The following is a 20,570-nucleotide window of genomic DNA, read 5'->3' as shown; positions in this document are numbered from 1 at the left end:
TGCTGGGCTGCCAAAAAACCTCGTGGAAGATCAGTGCTTACCTCAAACTGGGATTTTTGGCAAGATATCAGTGTTTTGCTTAAAACTTATTCTTACCAAGGTTGAATACTAATTGAGTTGATACTCAGCTTGAATTGAATTGAATGCACACTTACTCAGAAGAGGGAGCTCCTTTTCCTTGCAAGCTGAAGTCCTTGTGCCTTGCAGGCTGCAGCTGAGCGTGGGCTGTGGCAGCCAGGGTTGTAAATGGCTTTGTTCTTATCCAGCTACAAGATACATAGTAAGAAAAGAGGTGTTCAGGGCTAACACAGAGGTATAACTCCCCTCAGTGCATTCTCACTGCATCATGCACGTTCTTTTTTTTTTTTCAGAGGGTCTAAGTTGGCACTTGATGACATCCTTCTCTTTTTTGTGCGAGATTTGTGACCTTAAGTTAGTGCATAATGTCTGTTTTTCATGACCTGCTGTCTCAAATGCTGATAAAGTTAGTATATGTACGATATTTGTGCTATATAAAGGTTCCCTACAGCAGACTTCGAATAGGATGAAAATTAGTAAGGTTTAAGTACATCACGTGTTGAACACTCCAAAGAAATGAAAAACTACTTCAGTCCCACACACTAAAATGACAAGCTCTCAGATGAATTCTCACTGCCAAGTGGCATCCACTCCCCAATTGAATTGTGGAGGTGCAGCTTTGCTGTTCTATCAGAAGCCTAGGAGCTTGCAGAAGGACTTGATTTCTGCACAGCTTCCTCTGCACCTTCCTGGAAGGCAGCTTGTTCTTGGACAGCAAGCCTGTCTTCTGTTCTTAGTTCAGGAAACATATTTCAAATTGCATAATGACTTGGCGATATTATTGTCTTATGAGGATAACTTTCTGTTTGGTCTCCTTTTTTCTCCAGAAAATTACTTGGGACATTCAGCAAAGAATGCTGTGATCACAGTCCCTGCTTACTTCAATGATTCTCAGAGACAGGTATGCACCAGGCTGTTAGATTTTTGGGCTTAGAAATGGTGTTTAGTTTTCTCTCAGTAGGCAGCACTCTTCCTCTTTTTTTCCCCTCAGGCTACAAAAGATGCTGGGCAGATCGCTGGCTTGAATGTTTTGAGGGTGATTAATGAACCAACAGCAGCTGCACTTGCCTATGGTCTGGACAAGTCTGAAGACAAAGTGTAAGTGCCTGGTCATAGCACCTACCCTCTCTTAAACAAGCACGCTCTTAATTTGCTTTCTGAAGGCCCCTTTCTGCTTTCTGGTGTTTTTTTTTTTTTTTTAAATAATTGGTTGGAGTTCTGCCAAAGTAGACTCATCAGAATGAGTCAGTGCAGTGTAATGTCACCTCTGTTCTATGCCAGCAGTACTTGTTAAAGAAAGTGAGTTCATAACTTGCAGCTACAACTTAATTATCAAAGCAGAGTGTCAGTTTAATTATCTTACCTACTGGTAGCAGCGGTAGGTGTGGCTAAGGGCAGCTGGGTGTAGCAGCAGTGTAGCCCAAGAGGTATGCTGGGGTTTGGTGCCTGGTATCTGCACCTTGCACCTTCTTCCCTGGCTGCATCCAGCTTCCTATCAGGGTTCTGTTACAGGTTTTGTATTTCTAATGTATATTATAGTGCTGTGAAAGCCTTGAATATGAAAAACATGTTTCACAATGATTGTGGTGTCCCTGCCCTTGTCATTGGATGTGAGTGTGTCCTTTTTTTGAAGAAGGAAGAACTGCCCTCTCTGAAACAACTGGCAAGGTTAAGCATTGTGCAGTATGGCTTTCAGAGAAGACATCTGTGTGGGCTCTAGAGTGCTCAAGGAACGTGTATGCTGTGTAATGTGTATGCCGCTGTTTTTAGAGCCGTTAACTTCTGTGGACAGCAACACGAATTCTGCACACTTTTTCTCCTGAGGAGAGAAATTTTAGAGCTGCACAACTTTGTCTACAAAGTAATGTTTATCTGCATCTCTTTTTGTAGTATTGCAGTCTACGATTTGGGTGGTGGCACTTTCGATATTTCGATTTTGGAAATCCAGAAGGGAGTCTTTGAGGTGAAGTCCACCAATGGGGACACTTTCTTAGGTGGAGAAGATTTTGACCAGGCACTGCTACAGTATATTGTTAAAGAGTTCAAGAGAGAGGTAAGGCATCTCATCAGAAGTCCATCTTGTGTTATGTGTTTGTTTCAACCTCACTTAGCATCTATAAAAGAGCAGGAATTTTCTTAAATTCTTGGGACTTAATTTGTAATCTGTGGCACAGCTGAAATTTAAGAGTATTAGACACCTGTTAGCCTGGCCTCCAGTTCTTACACTTACTTTCTTGAGGTAGAATATTCCTCTCCTGGAAGACACAAAATAGCAGGATTTCTACCTTTTTCCTCCTAGTGTACCAGGACTATCCTATGCAGAGTCTGCTTACTTTTAATAATAAAAATCTGTGATCGGATATTTGCTGTATGATCACTGCCAGAGCAGAGAGGGCTCACAGATATTTTTTGAATTCTGAATACATTTGCTAGAAGTGAGAGAGATCAGCAGAATTGCACATATTGGGCTGTATTTTTACAAGTGTCTCCACAGTCAGGAGCGATGGGAAGGTGGACTGCAGAGAGCAAAAGCCACTGATCCTGTGCAAAAGCCCAGAGCCTGTTAACCTGTATTGTTTGTTGCTTAGATGGGTGTTGACCTGACTAAAGATAACATGGCCCTTCAGAGGGTGAGAGAAGCGTCGGAGAAAGCAAAGTGTGAGCTTTCCTCGTCTGTGCAGGTAGGTGGCCGAGTTCAAAGCAGTCCGGTAAAACGCTGTGGTACATCATGTGTTTTGCATTATTTTTGTTTATAAAGCTCTATAAAATTGCTGCTTTTTTCTTACAGTGGCAGAACAAGCTTCTGCAAAACCAAGTGGCATCACTTTAACCAGAAGTCTTTTTAGCAGGGTAGGCTGTTGCAGAGCACAGTTGTTGGAAGCTGAGAATGTTAGTGGATGCTGGGTTTTGCCTTTCTCATCTTGCAGGGAATGTGACCTTGTTCCTAACTTAATATGTTTTTCGAAAATATAATGGCCATCAGGGAATTTAGCTGCAGATAGTGCTGCTGGGTTGCTGGAAGCACTTGCAGCTTTTCCAAAACCTTGGTGCTACTCATTCCACTGAAACAGCTAATTTGTCTAATAATAATAATAAATAATTTCTGGAAAGAAACTTTCCGTTTTTGTCTATAGAAGTGTTGTCTATACAATGGGCAATATATACCCCCTCTTTTTTTTTTCTCCACATGCTTTGTATATTAGTGTATTCAAGCATGTCCTTTATGCACTACTGAATAAGGAGCTGGAGAAGCAGCAAGTTGGGGGTATAATAGTCTTGCCTAAGTGAAATTAAGGTCAATTATATAGTAATTGAAATGGGGGCACTGCCAGTTTCTAGGTTCTGAATAAACATAATTTTTTGATGGTGGTCTTTTAGTTGGCCAGTGGGGAGCTCATAGCAAGGAGTTTAGGCCAGTCACAATGGATGCATAGTTCTGCCAGAGACATAGCAGGCTCTGTTTTACTAGCTCAAGAGTTGGCAAATACAGTTTGTTCATACCAGGAAAAACTGAATTCCTTAACTCTTTAGTGCTGAAGGGAAAACAACTTGCTTTTGGCCCTGTTTTCCCCGGATTTTTGGCCATGCTATTTATAGAGTGAATGCACGCCTGTGGTCAGTAACATGGGTTAAGTTCTTGTTGTGTATACTTAATTTCTAGAGCTTAGAGCACTGATGTTCTTAATTGCTTTGATTTGTAGTATGTTTTGATGTCAGAATGACTCAGCACTTGAACAAGATGTTTTCAGTATGAGATTTACTTTAAAAATCCAGCATGTGAATTTGTAAGATCATTCACAGATAGCCATGAGAAGTGGGGATTGTAGTCCCTGGCACTGATAAATTCATGTTAAATGGCAACGGACTGAATGTGAAACATGTTTGTGTTTAGAAACGGTCACGACTTACTTCCTTCAAGTAGCTTCCCTTAAATGAAGTGTTAGTCATTTGGCAAAATCTTTTGGAACTCTGAAGGTGGGCTTTCTTCTGTGTCGTGCTACAGGAAGAGGATTAAGATTGTCACTTCTGATGTGTCAGCGCTTACTTCCTGACTATGGTAGAAATTAAATTGTTTTTCTTAACGATACAAGACCTCAGAGTAACATAGTATTGAGATTAGAATTTAACTGTTTAACCATGAGATGCGTAACAAAACTTTTCTGTCTTGCCTGAAATGTACAAACATAAAAGTGTGCTTGTTGCTACTTGAAGTCTGGGCTGCAGAGTGAACAGGCACGTAGGTGCTTCATTACAGGCACAACAGAACCTGTAGCTTGATCTAAAACCTTACCTTACATTCCTGTTTCTCACTCCGTGTCTGTTTCTGTGCTGCAGACTGATATTAATTTGCCCTACCTTACTATGGATGCCTCTGGACCAAAGCACTTGAACATGAAGCTGAGTCGCTCGCAGTTTGAGGGAATTGTAGCCGATCTGATCAAAAGGACGGTGGCACCGTGCCAGAAAGCCATGCAGGATGCTGAAGTCAGCAAGAGTGACATTGGTGAAGTCATCCTTGTCGGTGGCATGACCAGGATGCCGAAGGTATGAGCTAAGTCCCTGTTAGAGGCAAAGCTGGCACAGCTACGCAGTGTTTTCTGTTGAGGGTGGTCTGTTACAGAGAAGTTGGGAGTTGGAGAGCTTGAGAGCTCCAGCAGCTGAAGGCTCCCAGGAGCAGAGCAAACGTGCTGAGTGGTCACATGAAAGCAGTGGCAAGGGACTCTCTCATCAAGCTTAATTAGCTCAGCTTGGATCTGGGGGCTGTGGCTGAGTCGTGCTTTACAAAGGCAAGCGGGAGGTACCAGGAGTTGAAAATTGAACTTGACTTTCTGATGTGGACCGAACACGAGCAGCATTGTTCAGATACACACGGTGTTTTCTGTTGTTGTGGGCTCCAGCGTACGATACAGGTACGCTTCAGGGACAGGAACCCCTCAGCAATCTTCACCTTTGCGTGGATTCCTTCCCCTGTGTAGAGCATTTAGAGCTAGCTGTGAGGAAACTGCACAAGCAGAACAGCTCTGTTACCTGCTGTTTGCCTGTACTTGGCTCCTTGCTTGAGGTTGAATACTCTTAAGCTTATTTAACTGGCCGATCCAAATGCTTGTTGCCTAATATGTGGTCCCTGTATTCTGTGGTGATAAGCACCAACATGTAACTTAGAAGCTTACTTTGCAGACATGCACAATCTTGCAGATAAGGTGCTGTCTGTTGGTGATTTACTGTTCTTGTTAGCAATGCAGAGTACTGCTTAGCTCCCCTGGAGTCAGAGCTGAACCTGCATGTATGCTGCTCTCTTCAAGGGCACAGCTTGTCCTTTTCTACAGAGATTGTAAAAAAACCTCATTCCATAGGGATCACTCAGGCTTGTACTCTTTGTTTGCTGTGAAGATTTGTGATTTGCACACTCTTTTACTCTTTCTAGGATAGTGAGTGTGCAAACGGTCCTGTTTAGATTTGGTGCTGGGGTTTTTTCCCTCCCTGTGTTAAATGAGCTTGGTGGCTGGAGGCGATACCAGTGTGTGCAGAAGGTCACCCAGACAGGGGAAGCAGAGCAACAGGATAAACAGAAGCTGCTGCTCTGGCCAAAGCTCAAGTGGAGTAACTGCGCTATACCTTCCCAAAGTCCCTGCTCTTCCAGCTGGAGAAAGGGAAAATGGTGTGGTTAGCTACACATGCAAAGTGATGGAAAACAGTTCTAGAAGCGGGAAAACCCTTCATGAAACATTATGTATCCTTTACAGGTGGAAGACGGTACTTTAATTTTTTTTTTAACCCCTTTTTATAACCCCAACTGACTGTGACTTTGAGCTTACAGAATGCTTCTCCAAGAGGCTGTAGTTACAGCCCTGACCCCCAAGATCAGCGCTGACATGTCACACACAGCACAGAGCCTTCTCTCATGTACAAGGTTGTGTTCACCCTCTTAGGAGGGAACGTGCCTTCTTTGGGGTGTTCCAGTGCTCCAGGAAATATACTGTGGGTGGTTAGAAGTATGGAGGGTTTTTTACTGCAAAATGTGTTTCCAGAGGGATAGACTTGCACTTAATTATACGTTCATTTATAAAGTGTCTTCCTGTAGTGAACACTCACGGCAGGTGTCTCCTGGCTTAAGTGCAGAGGAGTTGACGTTTGCTTACAGCACGCTGTGCCGATGTGTGCTGAACAAGTGTGCTTGGGGAGGAGGGAAGCTGCGAGTGGGAACCACATCCCACACCTTTCTCTTGTAAGGCAGAGGAGTGGACTGGTGAGCTGTTCTCTGGTGCAGACACCTTATTGCAGTCCCATCTGGATAATTCAGCAACAAATCTGTTGCAATCGTGACACAGCCTTCCGAAAGGACAAGAGCAGGGAAAAGTTAATGACGTAGCTCAGGCTGTCTGCTGACACAGCAAATCTACTTTTCTGGTGAAACAGCACACTAGCTAAAGAGTTTGAAAATATTGTGCTTTATACAGTTTCCTCTTTTTCCCTCTACGCACAAACAAGATGAGCTGTCCTTCTGCTCTGAATTTATTTATTTTTTCTATTTTCCCTGTGCTCTGCCTCCACAGCTGTACTGTCCTTGACAGCTGTGTTCTGCCCAGTGTTGGCTTGTATGAGTTCCCAGGGACCAGTCCTTGACTGCTGCTTGATAAGCGTGGAGTGATCCCTTCTGAATATGGCTGGGCTATGCGGGAGGACTGGTGTGGGTTGACTTGCGGCTGGCAAATGTGATTGCGAGAAAGTCTCCAGAGGAGTAGTTGTCTAGACTGAAACAAGTGTGTTTAATAGGATGTGCGGAAGGTGGGGACTTAGGGAGTGGTTACAAGCCTGAATCTTAGTAGTTGTCTTATGCCGCAGGATTACATGGCAACAGGAGCATAAAGATACAAACCTTTAGCTCAGGCTAGCGTGTTCTTGTGGCCACAACACTGGGCAGTAATGGTTCCTCTGCATGAGCCGTGTTTTCTCTCCATTCAGGTGCAGCAGACTGTGCAGGAATTGTTTGGCCGCGCTCCGAGCAAAGCAGTTAATCCTGACGAAGCCGTTGCTATTGGTGCAGCTATTCAAGGTGGTGTGCTAGCTGGTGATGTTACTGATGTGCTGCTGCTGGATGTAACTCCCCTCTCCTTGGGGATTGAGACACTGGGAGGTGTCTTCACAAAGCTCATCAACAGGAATACCACCATCCCAACTAAGAAGAGCCAGGTACAGATTGACTCTAGATGCGTGGGTCTCCTGTGGTCTTAAACACCCAGGCTACGCAAAACATCCTCATCTGGCAAGGAGAAGTAGTGTAGTTTAATATCAGCCACTAAGTATCTCTGATTATTAGTGTGCCCAAGAGGGAGCAGGTAAGTTGAGTTATGGTGTGCCAAGATCCCCCAGGATGTTCGTGGCCTGATCAGGATTGGAGCGTGTGTGCCGTGATGTTAAATGTCAACACATCATTCTGAAGAAGAATTGTGTGGAGACCTTCTGTAACTGAGCACCACACCCGTTTGAGACCCCATTTCTTGGGCTGCACGCCTCAGGAGGGATTATTTTTTTTTCCTGTGGTGTAAGGCCCTAGCTGTAGACTTGGGTGTGACCCTTTTCTTTTACTTGCCCTTGTCTGGACCTTGTAGTGTGTGCTCTTAGTGATAACACTTGCTCTGTGTGGGGTTGGGGCAGGAGCCCTGCCTCTACAGGAGGAAATTCTGCCTGCCACTAGAGACTGCTGCTGACATGGCATTGCCAGTTTTCGTGTGCTTAAGTGCATACGGGACAAATGCCAACTGTTGCTAGTCTTGGTGTTTCAGTGTTTTGTCAGAGGAATGGGAACAACAACAAGCATTTAATGATTCTTCATCTCTTCAGAGTAGCTTCTCTACTTCTTTCCTTGTTGTTCAGTCAGCTTGTAGCTGTGTTCCGATTTACTAGCAGTAACTTTCTGTTCCTTTTCTGCAGGTGTTTTCTACGGCTGCTGATGGGCAAACTCAAGTGGAGATTAAAGTCTGCCAGGGAGAGAGAGAGATGGCTAGTGACAACAAACTTCTTGGCCAGTTCACACTGGTAGGTTGGCTACTCAGCATTCATGACCTTAAACTTGACCTTCTTGGGGAAGCTCAAAGCCTTCTCCGTTTCAGTTGACCCCTGAAGGCAGTGTTGAGGAGTCATCTTACAAAAGACATTTGACCCTATTTGTAGTAAAAAAGCAGTCTCTAAAGGCACAGCCCGGTTCTGACACAGCCTTACAGTGCCAGGGGAACAACTAGCATTTAAGACAGAGCTCAAAGGTTCTGAGCAGTTTTGTGGCCGCTGTCTGCAGCTTTAGGCCCTCGTCACCTAGAAGTACCCTCTCTACCTCTGGGCACAAAGAGCTCGGTAGTACCAGGCCTTCACAGCAAATAGCCTGAATGCTGGCCTTTCCTCTGGTGTTGCAAAAACAAGACTTGGAGCAGGCTATGTGATATCTGTAGTCCCAGGGATAACCCATTTTTAGCCTTGTGCTCCTTCTCTGTGAATGCCTGTGGAACTGTGCCGCTTACCGGAGAACACGTGCTCCCCAGGGGTTTGTCTGCCCAGCCAGCTCCCTGCGCAGAGTTGGTTTGGTCAGTGTTGGCAAAGTTTGGCACTGTTATAGCTGTTGAGTCAAGCTTGCTCTTGCTGGGAAGAGCCCCACAGAAAAGAAACACTTTGCCTTTCTTCTATAGTTTCGGAGGCAGCCGTGCTGCCTGTCGCTCTTTTGAAACAGTAGCCTCGGAGGTAGTCATTGAAATGTAGTTATATCCAGACCTGAGGAGCTGTGTCCATGGAAGAGGGGCTGCTTTAGCAATAAGTCAAATGAAACCAAACTTGCTGGCTGCCTCTTTTGGTTTCTGTGCACTTGTCCCAGGTAGAAATCTGCATCCTCCAAGTCTGTTAAGACAGATAGTGCTAGTTCACCATGTGAATGCCAACAGGTATTTAGAGGACTTGGCTCTGGGGGCTAGTTAACTGGTTCAGCTGACCATTCACCAAGATAACATGTCCAACACTGGAGCCTCCTACCCTGAGCTCGTGTCCGTGTGGGAGCTAATGGCTAAGCCTTTCTCATTCTTAGGTTGGGATTCCTCCAGCGCCGCGTGGAGTGCCCCAGATTGAGGTCACTTTCGACATCGATGCTAACGGCATTGTTCACGTGTCGGCCAAGGATAAAGGCACTGGACGTGAACAGCAGAGTAAGTGCTGCGGGGAGCTGCCTGGGGATGAGGAGGAGAGACATGGAGCAGCAGTGAAGCTGCAGCACGCTGGGCTCTGAGGGTAACACAAAGTGACTCCAAAGGTGATCCCCTTGATGCTCATGGTCCACGGTTGGGGGCTGTGCAGCACCTTACTTGATTAAGAGTAAGGATGACACAAGCAGCCTGTTGCCAGTGCAACATAGATGCAGTTAAAGTAATTTTGACTGAAGTGCCTCATCTGGAAAGGAGGGTAAAGAGTTACTCCATAATGAAGTGGGTAAAAGGAGAAGTGACAACTGACCTGTAGTTTAATTTTAAGGAAATAAAGCTTCTGTAAATGTACACCACTCTATTGCCCTCTCCGTTAACCTCCGGATACAGAGTGCCGCTGATGGATGCTTTCTCCTTGCAGATTAGAGAGAGATGAAGCATCTGCCTGTACCAAGGGCAAGGAAGTCCTCACCAGCAGGGTTTTTACCATGTTCTGAGTCATTTTGCACCTTTTGCTGGCCCTTTCTAGGTCCTGCTATCTGCTGTGATCACTGTAGCAATGTTTCAGCAGAGTGCAACTGTTTCCTGGAGTTTCTTATGTGTATCAGCTGTGCTGCAGTCCCCTTGGAGGTGTTGGGCACACAGGTGTTTGTGGAGCAGTGTTCCTGCTGCTTTTTCAGGTGTGACCTGTGTCACTGAGGAGCTCAGAGTAGTCACATTCTGCGCAATGTTACCCTGAACGGACAGAAATCAGGGTTTGGAAATGCAGCACCCTGTGTAAATTGTTCTGAGCTGTGCTGGACGTGCTGTTCCTTTGGGAGTGCCCTCTGCTAACACGGGAAGAGGTTGCTGTTTGTTTGAAGGTGTCAGCTTTTAAGGGACAAATTGAATCAGGAAGATCTATGTTGAATCCCAGTCATGTCACATACAGCTGGTTTGTTTTGAATTACTCCATTACAAAGCTCTTGAAATTCAGGTATTTTGAAGCAACAGGTATTTTCCGTAACACCTCGTTCGTTTACATCCATTTAGACTGGAAAGCTCTCTAAATGGCAGGAGGCTTGGGGACTGCTTCAAGCTGTCAGTGTGTTTTGCTCTGTAGTGCAGTGAAATGTTAGGCCTGGTGTTCTGGGGTAATTAACCACACGGTTGACATTTTCTAAAGCTCTGTTGTAGGCTCAGAAAATTAATTTAAAGCATTTGTAAATTCCCATGATAGAAAATAAATAACTTTTGTGCCTCTAACTGCGAAGGCTATATACTGCCCTTCAGTCCATTCTTGGAGGCATCCATTTGAGCAACCAAATGCATGCTCCAGTTAAGAAAAATGCTATTTACTCTGTACTGGCAACTTGAAGACGTGGTGGTCTTCACAATACTGCTTGACTTTCAGCTTAAATTTATTTCCAAACCACACTGCTTGTTACTTTGATTTTCTACTAGATTCTCCATGTGTTGGCAGCCTTGTAGCTCTGAGTGAAAGTTTCCTGATAATAGGCAACCAGAATTATTTTGCTGTCTGTCTATGTGCAGACATGGTCCTCATTATAAAGCCAAACTCCTTGTACCATGGCTGCATCCAAAGGACACGTGTGTGTCTGTTTAGAGGTTTGTATTGTAGTGTGGACAAACACTACGTAGAAAACTTCTAATGAGGATCCTAGTATACCTTTTTCTTTTCTTTCTGCATTTTGCTGTGTCCAGGATATCGTTCCTCCCCTTTTCCAATGAAACTATGCTTTACTGCAAAACTTGGCTTATGTCTAAACTCTTATTTTGTGGCATAACTGGGGAATAATAAGGGACCTTGAGGACCCCATCTGTAGAATCATGTTGTGTTGTCTTATCTTGCCACCAGCCTGGACTGCTTTCCAACAGTGAGAGGAATCTCTGCCCTGGTAAAATGATGCCTTCTCTCTGGATGTTTTCTGATTTTTGGATTTTTGGGTTGGTTTTTTTTGTGTGGTTATTTGTTTGGTTTGGGAGCTTTGTGTCCTCTGTTTCCAGAAGGAGAAACTGCAGGGCAATCAAAGTGACATGCAGACTGGTGGACAGGAGGTGTCTGGCAGAGCTGAGAGCACAGACCTAAGATATCAGGCTTTTCTCTTACCAGCAGCATCAGTGCCTCTTCAAAGACTGGCTGTCTGGCTGTCTTTGTTCTACACATGGGGTCTTCACAGGTGCAGAGTCATTGACCGAGACTGCTGCTCTTGAGAGGGTTTGGGAAATAATCTCTCCTCAAAGATGAGAGCACTCTCATTGTTAATGTTTCTTCTCTAACAGTTGTTATCCAGTCTTCTGGTGGCCTTAGCAAAGATGAAATTGAGAACATGGTGAAGAATGCAGAGAAATATGCGGAGGAAGACAGACGAAGAAAGGTAATGTGGTTGTTGTGGTATCTTCCACCTGGTGGTGTTACTGCTGTTCTGTGCTGTTAACTGTGCCCACCTCAGAAGCTCCTCAAAGGAGCTGTTGGCTCAGGTCTGTGTAGTCTTGAGCTGTTCCCTTGGGCAGCTACCTGAACATCTGTTTGCTTCCTTATATTCAGTTTATACTCCAGAGTTGCAAGATGATTTGTGCAGAGGCTTTTGGGTTTAGGTTGGGTAACTTGTTGTGTGACTGGCACTTTAATTCCTCCCTGAAGAATTCCTGGGATGTAGAGACAGCAAACTCACCTGCCCGTTACTCGTGACAAGCAGCTTTGCAGCTGTGGTTAGGCTTTTTGTCATTAATGCTCTTTACTGTCCCCTTGCCTGTTGCCTCGGCTCTTTGTTTGAAGCTAGCCTGCTACAGCTGGGTTCTCATGGCAATATTCCATTTAAGTGGTAGCAGTATGGGGATATTTAAGCTACTTCTCTGAGTTTATTATAAACCCTAATTTATAGAGTGTGCCAAGTAAAGCTGCACCTCAGCCTCTCCCTTCGTAAGTGGGAGGTTGCTTTCCATAGTGCTTCAGATCTCACTGGGGCTCCTTGAATGCTGCCTTCATCTGAGGGCAGCGTTTGCCCTCAGCGCAGACAAAGCCATTAGGAGGGGTGTGAAATGACTTTGTCAGGAAAAGGCTGACACTTGCCACAGTTGAATGACAGAACCTTCGATAGACCCAGGACTAATGGTTGGAATTAATTGGTTTAATGAAGGTAGTACTAATGAATTATATCACCAAATATAGACCATTGCTTGCCTTTTTTTTTTTTTTTTTTAAGCAGGCCTACTCTTGGATATGGCACTGGCATATGTTTAGCCATTACTGAAACTGGCACACTGAGTTCATCCACTTTGTGTCCTCCTAGTCCATAGAAACATGACTGAGGTGTTCAGGCAGAGCTGCAGATCTCACCCTCAGTAGTGAAGTGAGCGGAAGAACACTGAAGGGGAGAGTGGATAGAATAAATACACATGAAGTAGCATCGCCTTGCCTCAGAACCTCTAAAGTGTTGCCTTCTTAGAATTTGTAGGTTAGATGGAGAACGTTTAAATACTTTTGTCTGAAAGTCCCACTGTTTAAATAACCGCATCATTGCCATGAAGTGTGGGTTGTGACCTGGCATTGGAGGAGACTGGGCTAAGCGCTTATTCCTGTTGCATTACTTGGGCTTTTGGCTCTTAAATTGCTGAGAAAGTTCTTCCCTATCGCAGTCCTGAGGTTGAGCTTGTCTGTCTGGTGACCTATCAGATGAAGGTGATTTGGTTACCTTAACTAACATGTCTCTTTGACTTGCACAGTTTGTAATTGTGAAAATTCACTTGTTACACCTTTCTGATCGTGATTTTACTGCCATGGAAGTATCATGAGTGCATAAATAGAGTTACCACTCTGCTGAACTTGACATACTGCTGTGAAGCTTGGCATCCCACAAAGAGTGAAGGCAGAGTGTAGAGACAAAATTATTTTTCATCATCTTTCTGCTGTAGGTGAGGAGAGGACTGAGTGCCCCAGAGGCCATTGCTGGTGAAATAGATGATGTTGACACTGGAACTGAGTTATGTCTCAGCAAGATTCCTACTGTTCTGTACTTAGAGCCCATCTCCTCCTCAGTTGGTTGTCTTTGCAACACTTAACACTAGGAACTGGTATTTCTTACCTAGCACAGTGGGGTTTTTCCACTGTTGAGACGTTAAAAGCATTTGTAGTAAGGGATATAACTGAAAAAAACCCCAGAATCCTAGTTGCTTCTTGTGCCCTTGTTGCTACATAAGCGTAAGAATATTTTGCAGAAGCTCTGTTGCTTTTGGAGCAGGGCAGGGAGAGCTGTGCTGTCTTGCAGTAGCTGGCTTTTTCAGTGTGCTGACAATTGTGCTCTATTAGTTGCTTCCACTTCCAGGGGAGCGAGTTAGAGTGTGAAAACGTGAGGACTGGCTTGCATAAACTCCCTGTTTGGGCTTACTGGTGCCAGAATGCACCTAGAAATGGTTTGCTTGCGTTTCTTCTTGCCCCCTTGCTGTTAAGAAGGACCCTGGGTGGGAACTGGAATGCAGTTCAGCAGTTGGGGTAAAGAAACGTCAGCTGCTAGCTCACAGGAACACGGCTTGTGTTGCCGGTGGTGTGTGCGGTCGGCCCTGACGAGCTCTCTTCCCCAGGAACGTGTGGAAGCTGTGAACATGGCCGAAGGCATCATCCATGATACAGAGTCTAAGATGGAGGAGTTCAAGGATCAGCTGCCAGCAGATGAGGTAGGTAGTTGCTGATAACAGTAAAAGAGGTAAGATTCCTTACTGGCTCTTTGCTCAAATTCTCACTTGACTCATGGCTGGCTCTGGCCAGTGGCACCGACTCGGTGTGTGTTGCCTTGCTGCCTAAAGATGGCAGAGGCATCAACTTTTCCAGTTTTTGGGCTTGATGAGTGGGATGAGCATGGCAGACGGGAGGATGTAAGGACATGCTTAGAAGAACATGTCTTGGATAATAGCAAATATTCTATTTCCATGTCTTTAGATAATAGCAGATATCCTTAGATAATAGCAAATATTTCAGAGTGCGAGTTCAGTGTTACTGAGGATCTAAGAGCCTGGGAAGCTGTTAATGAAAGGTTTCTGTGTTAATTATGTCCTTGACTTGACCTCGCAGTGATTTGATAAGGACTGTACTGTGGCCTCCGTGAGAGGAAAGTTTTGCTCAGAAACTGGAGCTTATCACTGGTGCCTACTCATGTATTAGCAGAGGAGTGAAGGCAAAGCTGCTGTGCACTCCCGGCAGTACAAACACAGTGCCCAAGAACTTGGAGGCAACGAGAATTAGTGTTCACTCCAGTTTTTCTTCTTTGGAGTGGACATTTAGTATCAAAAGAGCACTTTTCACACCACTGACAATTTCTGCTTTATGAATTTCAAAAGCTAAGTTTAAAACAGCTTACACAATCTTCAAGTTAACACCTTTCACAGGCAGAATAAAAGGGCTCCTATGGGCTCTGTGAGGTGTCTGAGGGAACAAGATTATAGTCTGATCAGTTTAAATGCTATTTTTCAACCCACCTTCTCTCTTGCGGGATGGATATTGGCTGGCTCTGTGTTTGGGATTATGATCACTGGAGTTTTTCTCTGACAGGAGCACAGGGGCTAAATCCTTGTCCCCTGCAGGACCTGTTCCCTGTAACGTTTTTGGTGGGGGGCGGAATACCAAGGGAAAGTAGGTAGCAGTGCTTGGAAGAAGCTCTGTGCTCTCTGGGTGGGGGTGGTGGCCTGACACAGACAGCATTGATCACCTTTCCCTTCTCGCGGGTCTGAATGAGAACTCTGCCCACGTTCTGACTGCGAACGCTGCTGAGCAAGCGCTGCCAGCACAGCTGTCCCCCCGTAACCCCGCTTCTCCGGGCCTGCCTCTCCAGCAGCATGCCAGTCTGACGGAGAAATGCCAGACTGTGTGGAGGGTTTGACAGATGGCAACAGGGGCTGGGATGGGACCACGTTGCTTTTGTTTGCTTTTCTGCTCTTTCTCCCATGTGCAACAAAGGGTGGTGAAGAGCCTTACTCGTTGGCTTTCTGACAGGGCCTTAACTGTAGATGAAAACCAGTTTTCTTTGCGCTCGCCCTGGCTCCTGGGGTGACTGACTCACTGGTGAGGTGTGCCAAGGGGAGCAGCTCTCGTCCCTGGCGGGCTGCTCAGTCTCTGCAGGGCTTTCTGTCCTTGGCGCCTCAGCTGAGATGGCAAACAAGGGGAGTGATTAATGCCAACTGTGGCACATTTAGTGAAGTGGAGAGGTGCCCATGAGGAACTGAGCACAGTCCTGCTCCCTGCAGCCTGTATGGCTCAGTTTGAGACTTTAACTTCATGGTTTCTGGCAAAAAAAGAAAAGTGGTTTTGTTCTGGCCAATAGGTGGGTGAAATGACAGGGATGAGATACTCAGTGAATGAAGTGCTGAATTTCATCATGGTTTTTCTGTGGCTTGTTTGCAGTGCAACAAATTAAAGGAAGAAATTGCTAAAATGAGGGAACTTCTGGCTCGTAAAGATACTGAAACAGGAGAAAACATCAGGCAGGCAGCAACCAGCCTGCAGCAGGCTTCCCTAAAACTCTTTGAAATGGCATACAAGAAGGTAAGTTCATGGTCATTTACATTTTATAAGCCTCAGATGGGGAGGGATGAGTTGGGAGGCCAAACATTTAGTAAGAGCAGGGCTTGGAAGTAGTGCTGGGTCTCAGGGCAGCCCTCTCTGAGTGACACTTGTTGAAGGAGCAGCTGTAGACTGTCGAGTTGAGTTGAAGGCCTGTAGTCTTGGCCATCCTGCCTCCCAGGTGGTGTGTTATGTTATTGCACGGTGCTGTGTGGAAAAGTGCTGGGAGCTCTTAATAAGAAGCATCAAGAAGAGCATGGACAGAGCTTTTCCCATGGTAAGTGTAGAGTGCCTAAAGAGGTAAAAGAATGTCTGGACTCACTTAAGGTGCTGAGCTGTCCTTCATGTGGAAGGCTGCTTCTCTGACGTCAAAATGTTCAATTTTTATGTCCAATGGGAAAGCGTAAATAATGGGAAGATAATTTCCTCCTTAGTAGCAGTCATGCAGAGCTGAAGATTGTTCCCATTTTGCAGTGGACAGTTGCCCTTTTCAGTGAAGGAAGGGTTTCTTTGGTCTAGAACTAACCTAAGCAGCTGGCTAGGAAAATAGTCCAGGAGAAGCATTTTTTTGCTGCCGCAACTAATGTGCCAACTCTTTCGCAGATGGCCTCTGAACGAGAGGGCTCTGGAAGTCCGGGCGATCAGAAGGAAGAGAAGCAATAAGAAGTCTCTGTCTTGCCTTGACTAGAGTATGAAGAAGAGGTCGATATTCTTGACGCTTGGGAGAGAAGGGACCTTCCTGAGCAGCAATGGGCAGAATTCAGACTTACTGTGTTTTTGCAGTATTCTATATATAAAATTCTTTAATGTATAAACTTAGTGATGTGTCTGCTAGATAAATTGTCACTTGATGAGAGTTAATTCATGCCAGATGAAGTTCTAAGTTTTTGGTCCCATGGTATTCATCTGAGACACTTGGGGGACTTACTGATCATTTATGTCTGATATTCGACACAATGGTGTACTAAATCTGATATCAACGTTTGGAAACCATGTCACTAAATCGAGGGGTGGAGATGGAAGTCCTGCTGGACCTGGGAGGAGAATGAGACCTGTATGGGGCCTCCTTGTGGGTCCGAGTACTCGTGAGCAGGTGGTAAGGCCTGTGAGCAGCAGTGACGAGGCTGGTTACATTGCTAGAGAACATTCAGATCTGCAGCTAGGCTGGTACCCTTGTTTTGAAGAAGAAGGGTTACTTCAAATTTAGCTGTAATGCTATTTCTTACAAAAGAGGCTATGTGGAGGTTACAATACTTTGCTTTGTCTGAGCCTTCTGCTCCATCCTGTGTCTGTTCTCTGCTTATGGTAAAACAATTTCCTTGATAATAAAACTGTTATTGGATCCATTCTGGATTTTTTTAAAATAAAAGCAGAAAAGTGTCCAACATGGAGTTCTTGGTATCCTGGTGTTGATGGAGAACATGAGCCTGTGAATTGCCTGTGTGAGTACTAGAGGGGAATGGGCAGCCGGCTGTAGTGGCAGCAGCTTTCTGGACTTGGTGCTTCATTCACGTGGATAAAGAAGGTAACTTGGTGTCAGATTAGGGTTCATCCCTTCTGCCAGTATCATGGCTGCACTCGCAGGAAATGCCTGGAAATCCTGTTGGGATCTGCAGTAGGAGTAGGACTTCACTGTATTGAGTCAGGCTGAGATGGAGTTAATTTTCCCCAGAGCAGCTCTCAGTGCTGTGGGATGTTGTGGTTTTGGTTTTGGTGTGGTTTTTTTTCTGTAGTGGTGCTAGTAGGGTGCTGATAGCACCCCAGTGTTTTGGCTACTGCTGAGCAGTGCTCACACAGCACCGAGGCTGTGGTTTTCCAGCACTCCCCCAAAAGTAGGCTGGGGTGAGCAACATCTTGAGAGGGGACAGGTGACCCAAACGGACCAAAGGGGTATTCCATACCATAGCACATCAGCTCAGATAGAAAAGTGAGAAGGAAGAGAGAAGCGGGGGCCCATTCGTGAATCGTGTTTGTCCTCTGGAGCAACTGCTGTGCCTGTTGGAGCCCCGATTCCTGGGGAAGCGGCTGGACAGCACCCACTGATGGGAAGTAGAGAATAATCTTTGGCTTTGCTTCTGTGCACCGTCTTTGCATTTGCTGTAGTAAACTGTTTTTATCTTAACCCACGGGCCTCTCGTGATTTTTTTGCGCTCTCGATATTTTCCCTCTCCTCTGTCCATCTAACAAGGGGGAGTGATAGAGCGGCTTTGGTGGGCTCCTGGCCTCCAGTCAGAGCCAAACCACCACATTTGCCTTTAGGCACTTTGTTCTGAGGCTCAACCTCCTGAAACAGGCCGTGGACTCGGAGCAGCAGTTGCCCATTCTTCCAAGGAGGTATAGTCTCTGTGCCAAAATATATTTATCTGTTTTTCCCTTTTACTCTCTGTTACTCTATGTACGTGCTCAACTGGAAAGAAAAAGCAGACTTTACAGTCACCCTGTCCTGACAACTCGGATATTAAGGAGAGATGAAAGGATGCTTTTTTTTTTCTGGCAGTCCAGACAGTTTCCTGACTAAAAGGAAGGCTACAAGTCATGATTCTGTGAACTTCAGGTTATGGACTGGAAGGGACCAAGACCATCTGTTTCAGCTACTGAGCTCTCCCCAGTCCCAGCAAGAGGGACTGGAAGCAGCTTCTACTTCAGAGCAAGTCAGCCCGGCCTGTTGAAGTGGACAGAAAGGGGAAATTAAGAGTAGCGAGCGACTTAACTGTAAAGTGAGAGGGAGGCCTGAAGGTGGATGAGGAAGGGGCCTGGTGCAGCCATAGCAGGAGGTACCGGCCTGCAGCACGCTTGGTGGGGTGAGGCAGATGGGTGTGCAGGGGTGTGCTCTTCACAGCAATTTGAAAAGTTGAGCTGCCTGACTTCACGTGGGTGGGGAATTCCAACCCCAGGTTCAGTACTTTACCTTCACCAGGGGAGTTACTGGGGTCTAAGGGACCTAACTGCTTGTGGGGAGGAGAACAGGGTATGGTGCAGTCCTGTGGGGCTTTTGGCTGGCTGGTTGTGTGAATGTGGGTCTTCCACAAGTGGTCAACACAAATAGATTGTGTATGGGTCCAGCTCTTGATTTTTTAAGTGGCAGGTCTTCATTTGTCACAGGCAGGCAATGGCAGGCTGAGGGGTACTTAGATCTGTGGCCAGCGTGGTCTCCTGAAAGTTTTGAGGAACACATGGCTAAGGATGTGTGTTCACAGCCACTGCTGCTCCTGAGAGCTGTCTGTGCCATCTTCGTGTCTGGTGTGTGTGTTAGTGCAAAGCTACATGCTTCGTTCCGTCACAGCGTAACCCTGCTCCTGTCATATGTGTGGGGTTTGGTAATGGCATGGAGCACTTGGCTGGGCAATCTCCAGAGAATAATCTTCACAAAACCGGGCTGCAGGTGCCCTCTGTCCTGAAGTTCCCTCTGCCACTCCTGTCAAAAGTAATCCTTTGTATAAAACCACAGTGGGGAAAAAAAAGGAGGAATTCTCCAGCAACGCAAGTTGGGTATTTTCAGGTGCTGAAAGGAAATGTTCTTAAGTGAAACAGTTTAAAAACCATTCTTGGTGGGAGGTTTTCCTGCTGCCTCCCTGGAGCTGCAGCCAGCTGTTCCTGCAGCAGAGCCAGGGGCAGCCCAGGGCAGCGCTGCTGCTTGTGGGCTTGTATCTCTGCTCTGGGCTTGCAGTGCCATCAGGGCAAAGGTGCTGGATCATCATCATCCCAGAGTCCTGAGTCACTGATCAGGGCTGGCCTTTACTTCCCCAATGCATTATTTTCCCATCTTTTGTAGATGTTCTTTATTTTTTAATGTGCTCTTCCTAGCTCCTCCTTTACAAGATAAATTAATGAATTGGGGAGGGAAAAGTGAAATGGGGTGAAGTGTGTCATGCTGACAACGGCTGCTTGCTCTGAAAAACTGCCAGGAGGGCAGGAGATGCAGCAGCTGGGCTGTTATCTCTCATGAAAAGGAGTGACTGTCCTGAGGAGTTAACTGCTGCTGCTCTGCCACTGGGAAGGTACTTGTCAGCACCGGGAGGAAGAGTGTTTGAGCTTCATTGCCCGCTGTCATTTTCCATGTAGGCTGACTGTCGTCTTAGAAGCCGGTAGCCCCAGAGATGCTCTGGAATAAGTTACTGCTCTGTCTGTGACTAACTAAGAAAAGCTTTGCATGTGTTCGTGGGGGCAAGGGGTGACTGAGCGATGTTTGCGCTGCATGCTTCCACCTGCGTGTCCTCTGCGGTGGGATCAGGTCAGTGGAAGGCACAGCCCCCTTGGGCTTGGCGAGTCCAGCTGCCTTAAAATAGTAACACGCAGTAACACAAACAGGACTGGGATCGTAGATTCCAGCGTCACAGCTCCTGCCTGACTTTAGTAGGGGAGGGAAGGCTGAGATTTCATTCAGGCATAGAGTCTCTCTGCTTGCCTGCTGTAATTTCTTTTCCTTTCCTAAAAGCATCTTTCCCCTAGGTGAGGACACCGGCAGTGTTGCATGTTTGGGGACAGGGACCTGCTGCCTTGCCTGTAGAGGCAGGAGATGCTGGGCTGCGTGCGGGATTGCGGTAGGAAAACGAGGTGGAGTCTCTCCTGCTTCTCCACGAGACAGTGAGTGCCAGTGCGCCACGAAGCCATATCTCCTTTTTTAAAGCGCCTCTCTAAATAGCGGAGCAGTGTATTGAAAAAGTTCTCTCTAATTCAAGTGGCTCTGCCCCCATGGAGCTGTGCCGGCTGTCGGAGACAGGCGCTGCTCGGCATCTGCGTCAGCCAGCCGGCGGGAGAGC

At 46.1% G+C, this 20,570-nt stretch overlaps 1 protein-coding gene across 1 annotated transcript in view; it reads left to right on the top strand.

Annotated features, from left to right (window-relative positions):
• HSPA9 (heat shock 70kDa protein 9 (mortalin)) overlaps nucleotides 1-16,843 on the top strand; it is a 19,298-nt gene extending 2,455 nt beyond the window's left edge. Inside the window, exons 5-16 of the mRNA XM_009877719.1 lie at nucleotides 906-979; nucleotides 1,070-1,176; nucleotides 1,969-2,131; nucleotides 2,667-2,759; nucleotides 4,414-4,623; nucleotides 7,042-7,269; nucleotides 8,011-8,115; nucleotides 9,146-9,263; nucleotides 11,541-11,635; nucleotides 13,839-13,931; nucleotides 15,652-15,792; nucleotides 16,414-16,843. Coding sequence (XP_009876021.1) covers nucleotides 906-979; nucleotides 1,070-1,176; nucleotides 1,969-2,131; nucleotides 2,667-2,759; nucleotides 4,414-4,623; nucleotides 7,042-7,269; nucleotides 8,011-8,115; nucleotides 9,146-9,263; nucleotides 11,541-11,635; nucleotides 13,839-13,931; nucleotides 15,652-15,792; nucleotides 16,414-16,473 — 1,487 coding nt within the window. The 3' untranslated portion in view covers nucleotides 16,474-16,843. The remainder of the gene's footprint in view (nucleotides 1-905; nucleotides 980-1,069; nucleotides 1,177-1,968; nucleotides 2,132-2,666; nucleotides 2,760-4,413; nucleotides 4,624-7,041; nucleotides 7,270-8,010; nucleotides 8,116-9,145; nucleotides 9,264-11,540; nucleotides 11,636-13,838; nucleotides 13,932-15,651; nucleotides 15,793-16,413) is intronic.
• Nucleotides 16,844-20,570: the final 3,727 nt, after the last annotated feature.

Source organism: Apaloderma vittatum, unplaced genomic scaffold, assembly GCF_000703405.1.
Source record: "Apaloderma vittatum isolate BGI_N311 unplaced genomic scaffold, ASM70340v1 scaffold21611, whole genome shotgun sequence".
In the NCBI taxonomy this organism is placed as follows: domain Eukaryota; kingdom Metazoa; phylum Chordata; class Aves; order Trogoniformes; family Trogonidae; genus Apaloderma; species Apaloderma vittatum.
The sequence above is the reverse complement of the archived record's forward strand: the minus strand, read 5'-3'. Positions and strand labels throughout refer to the sequence as shown.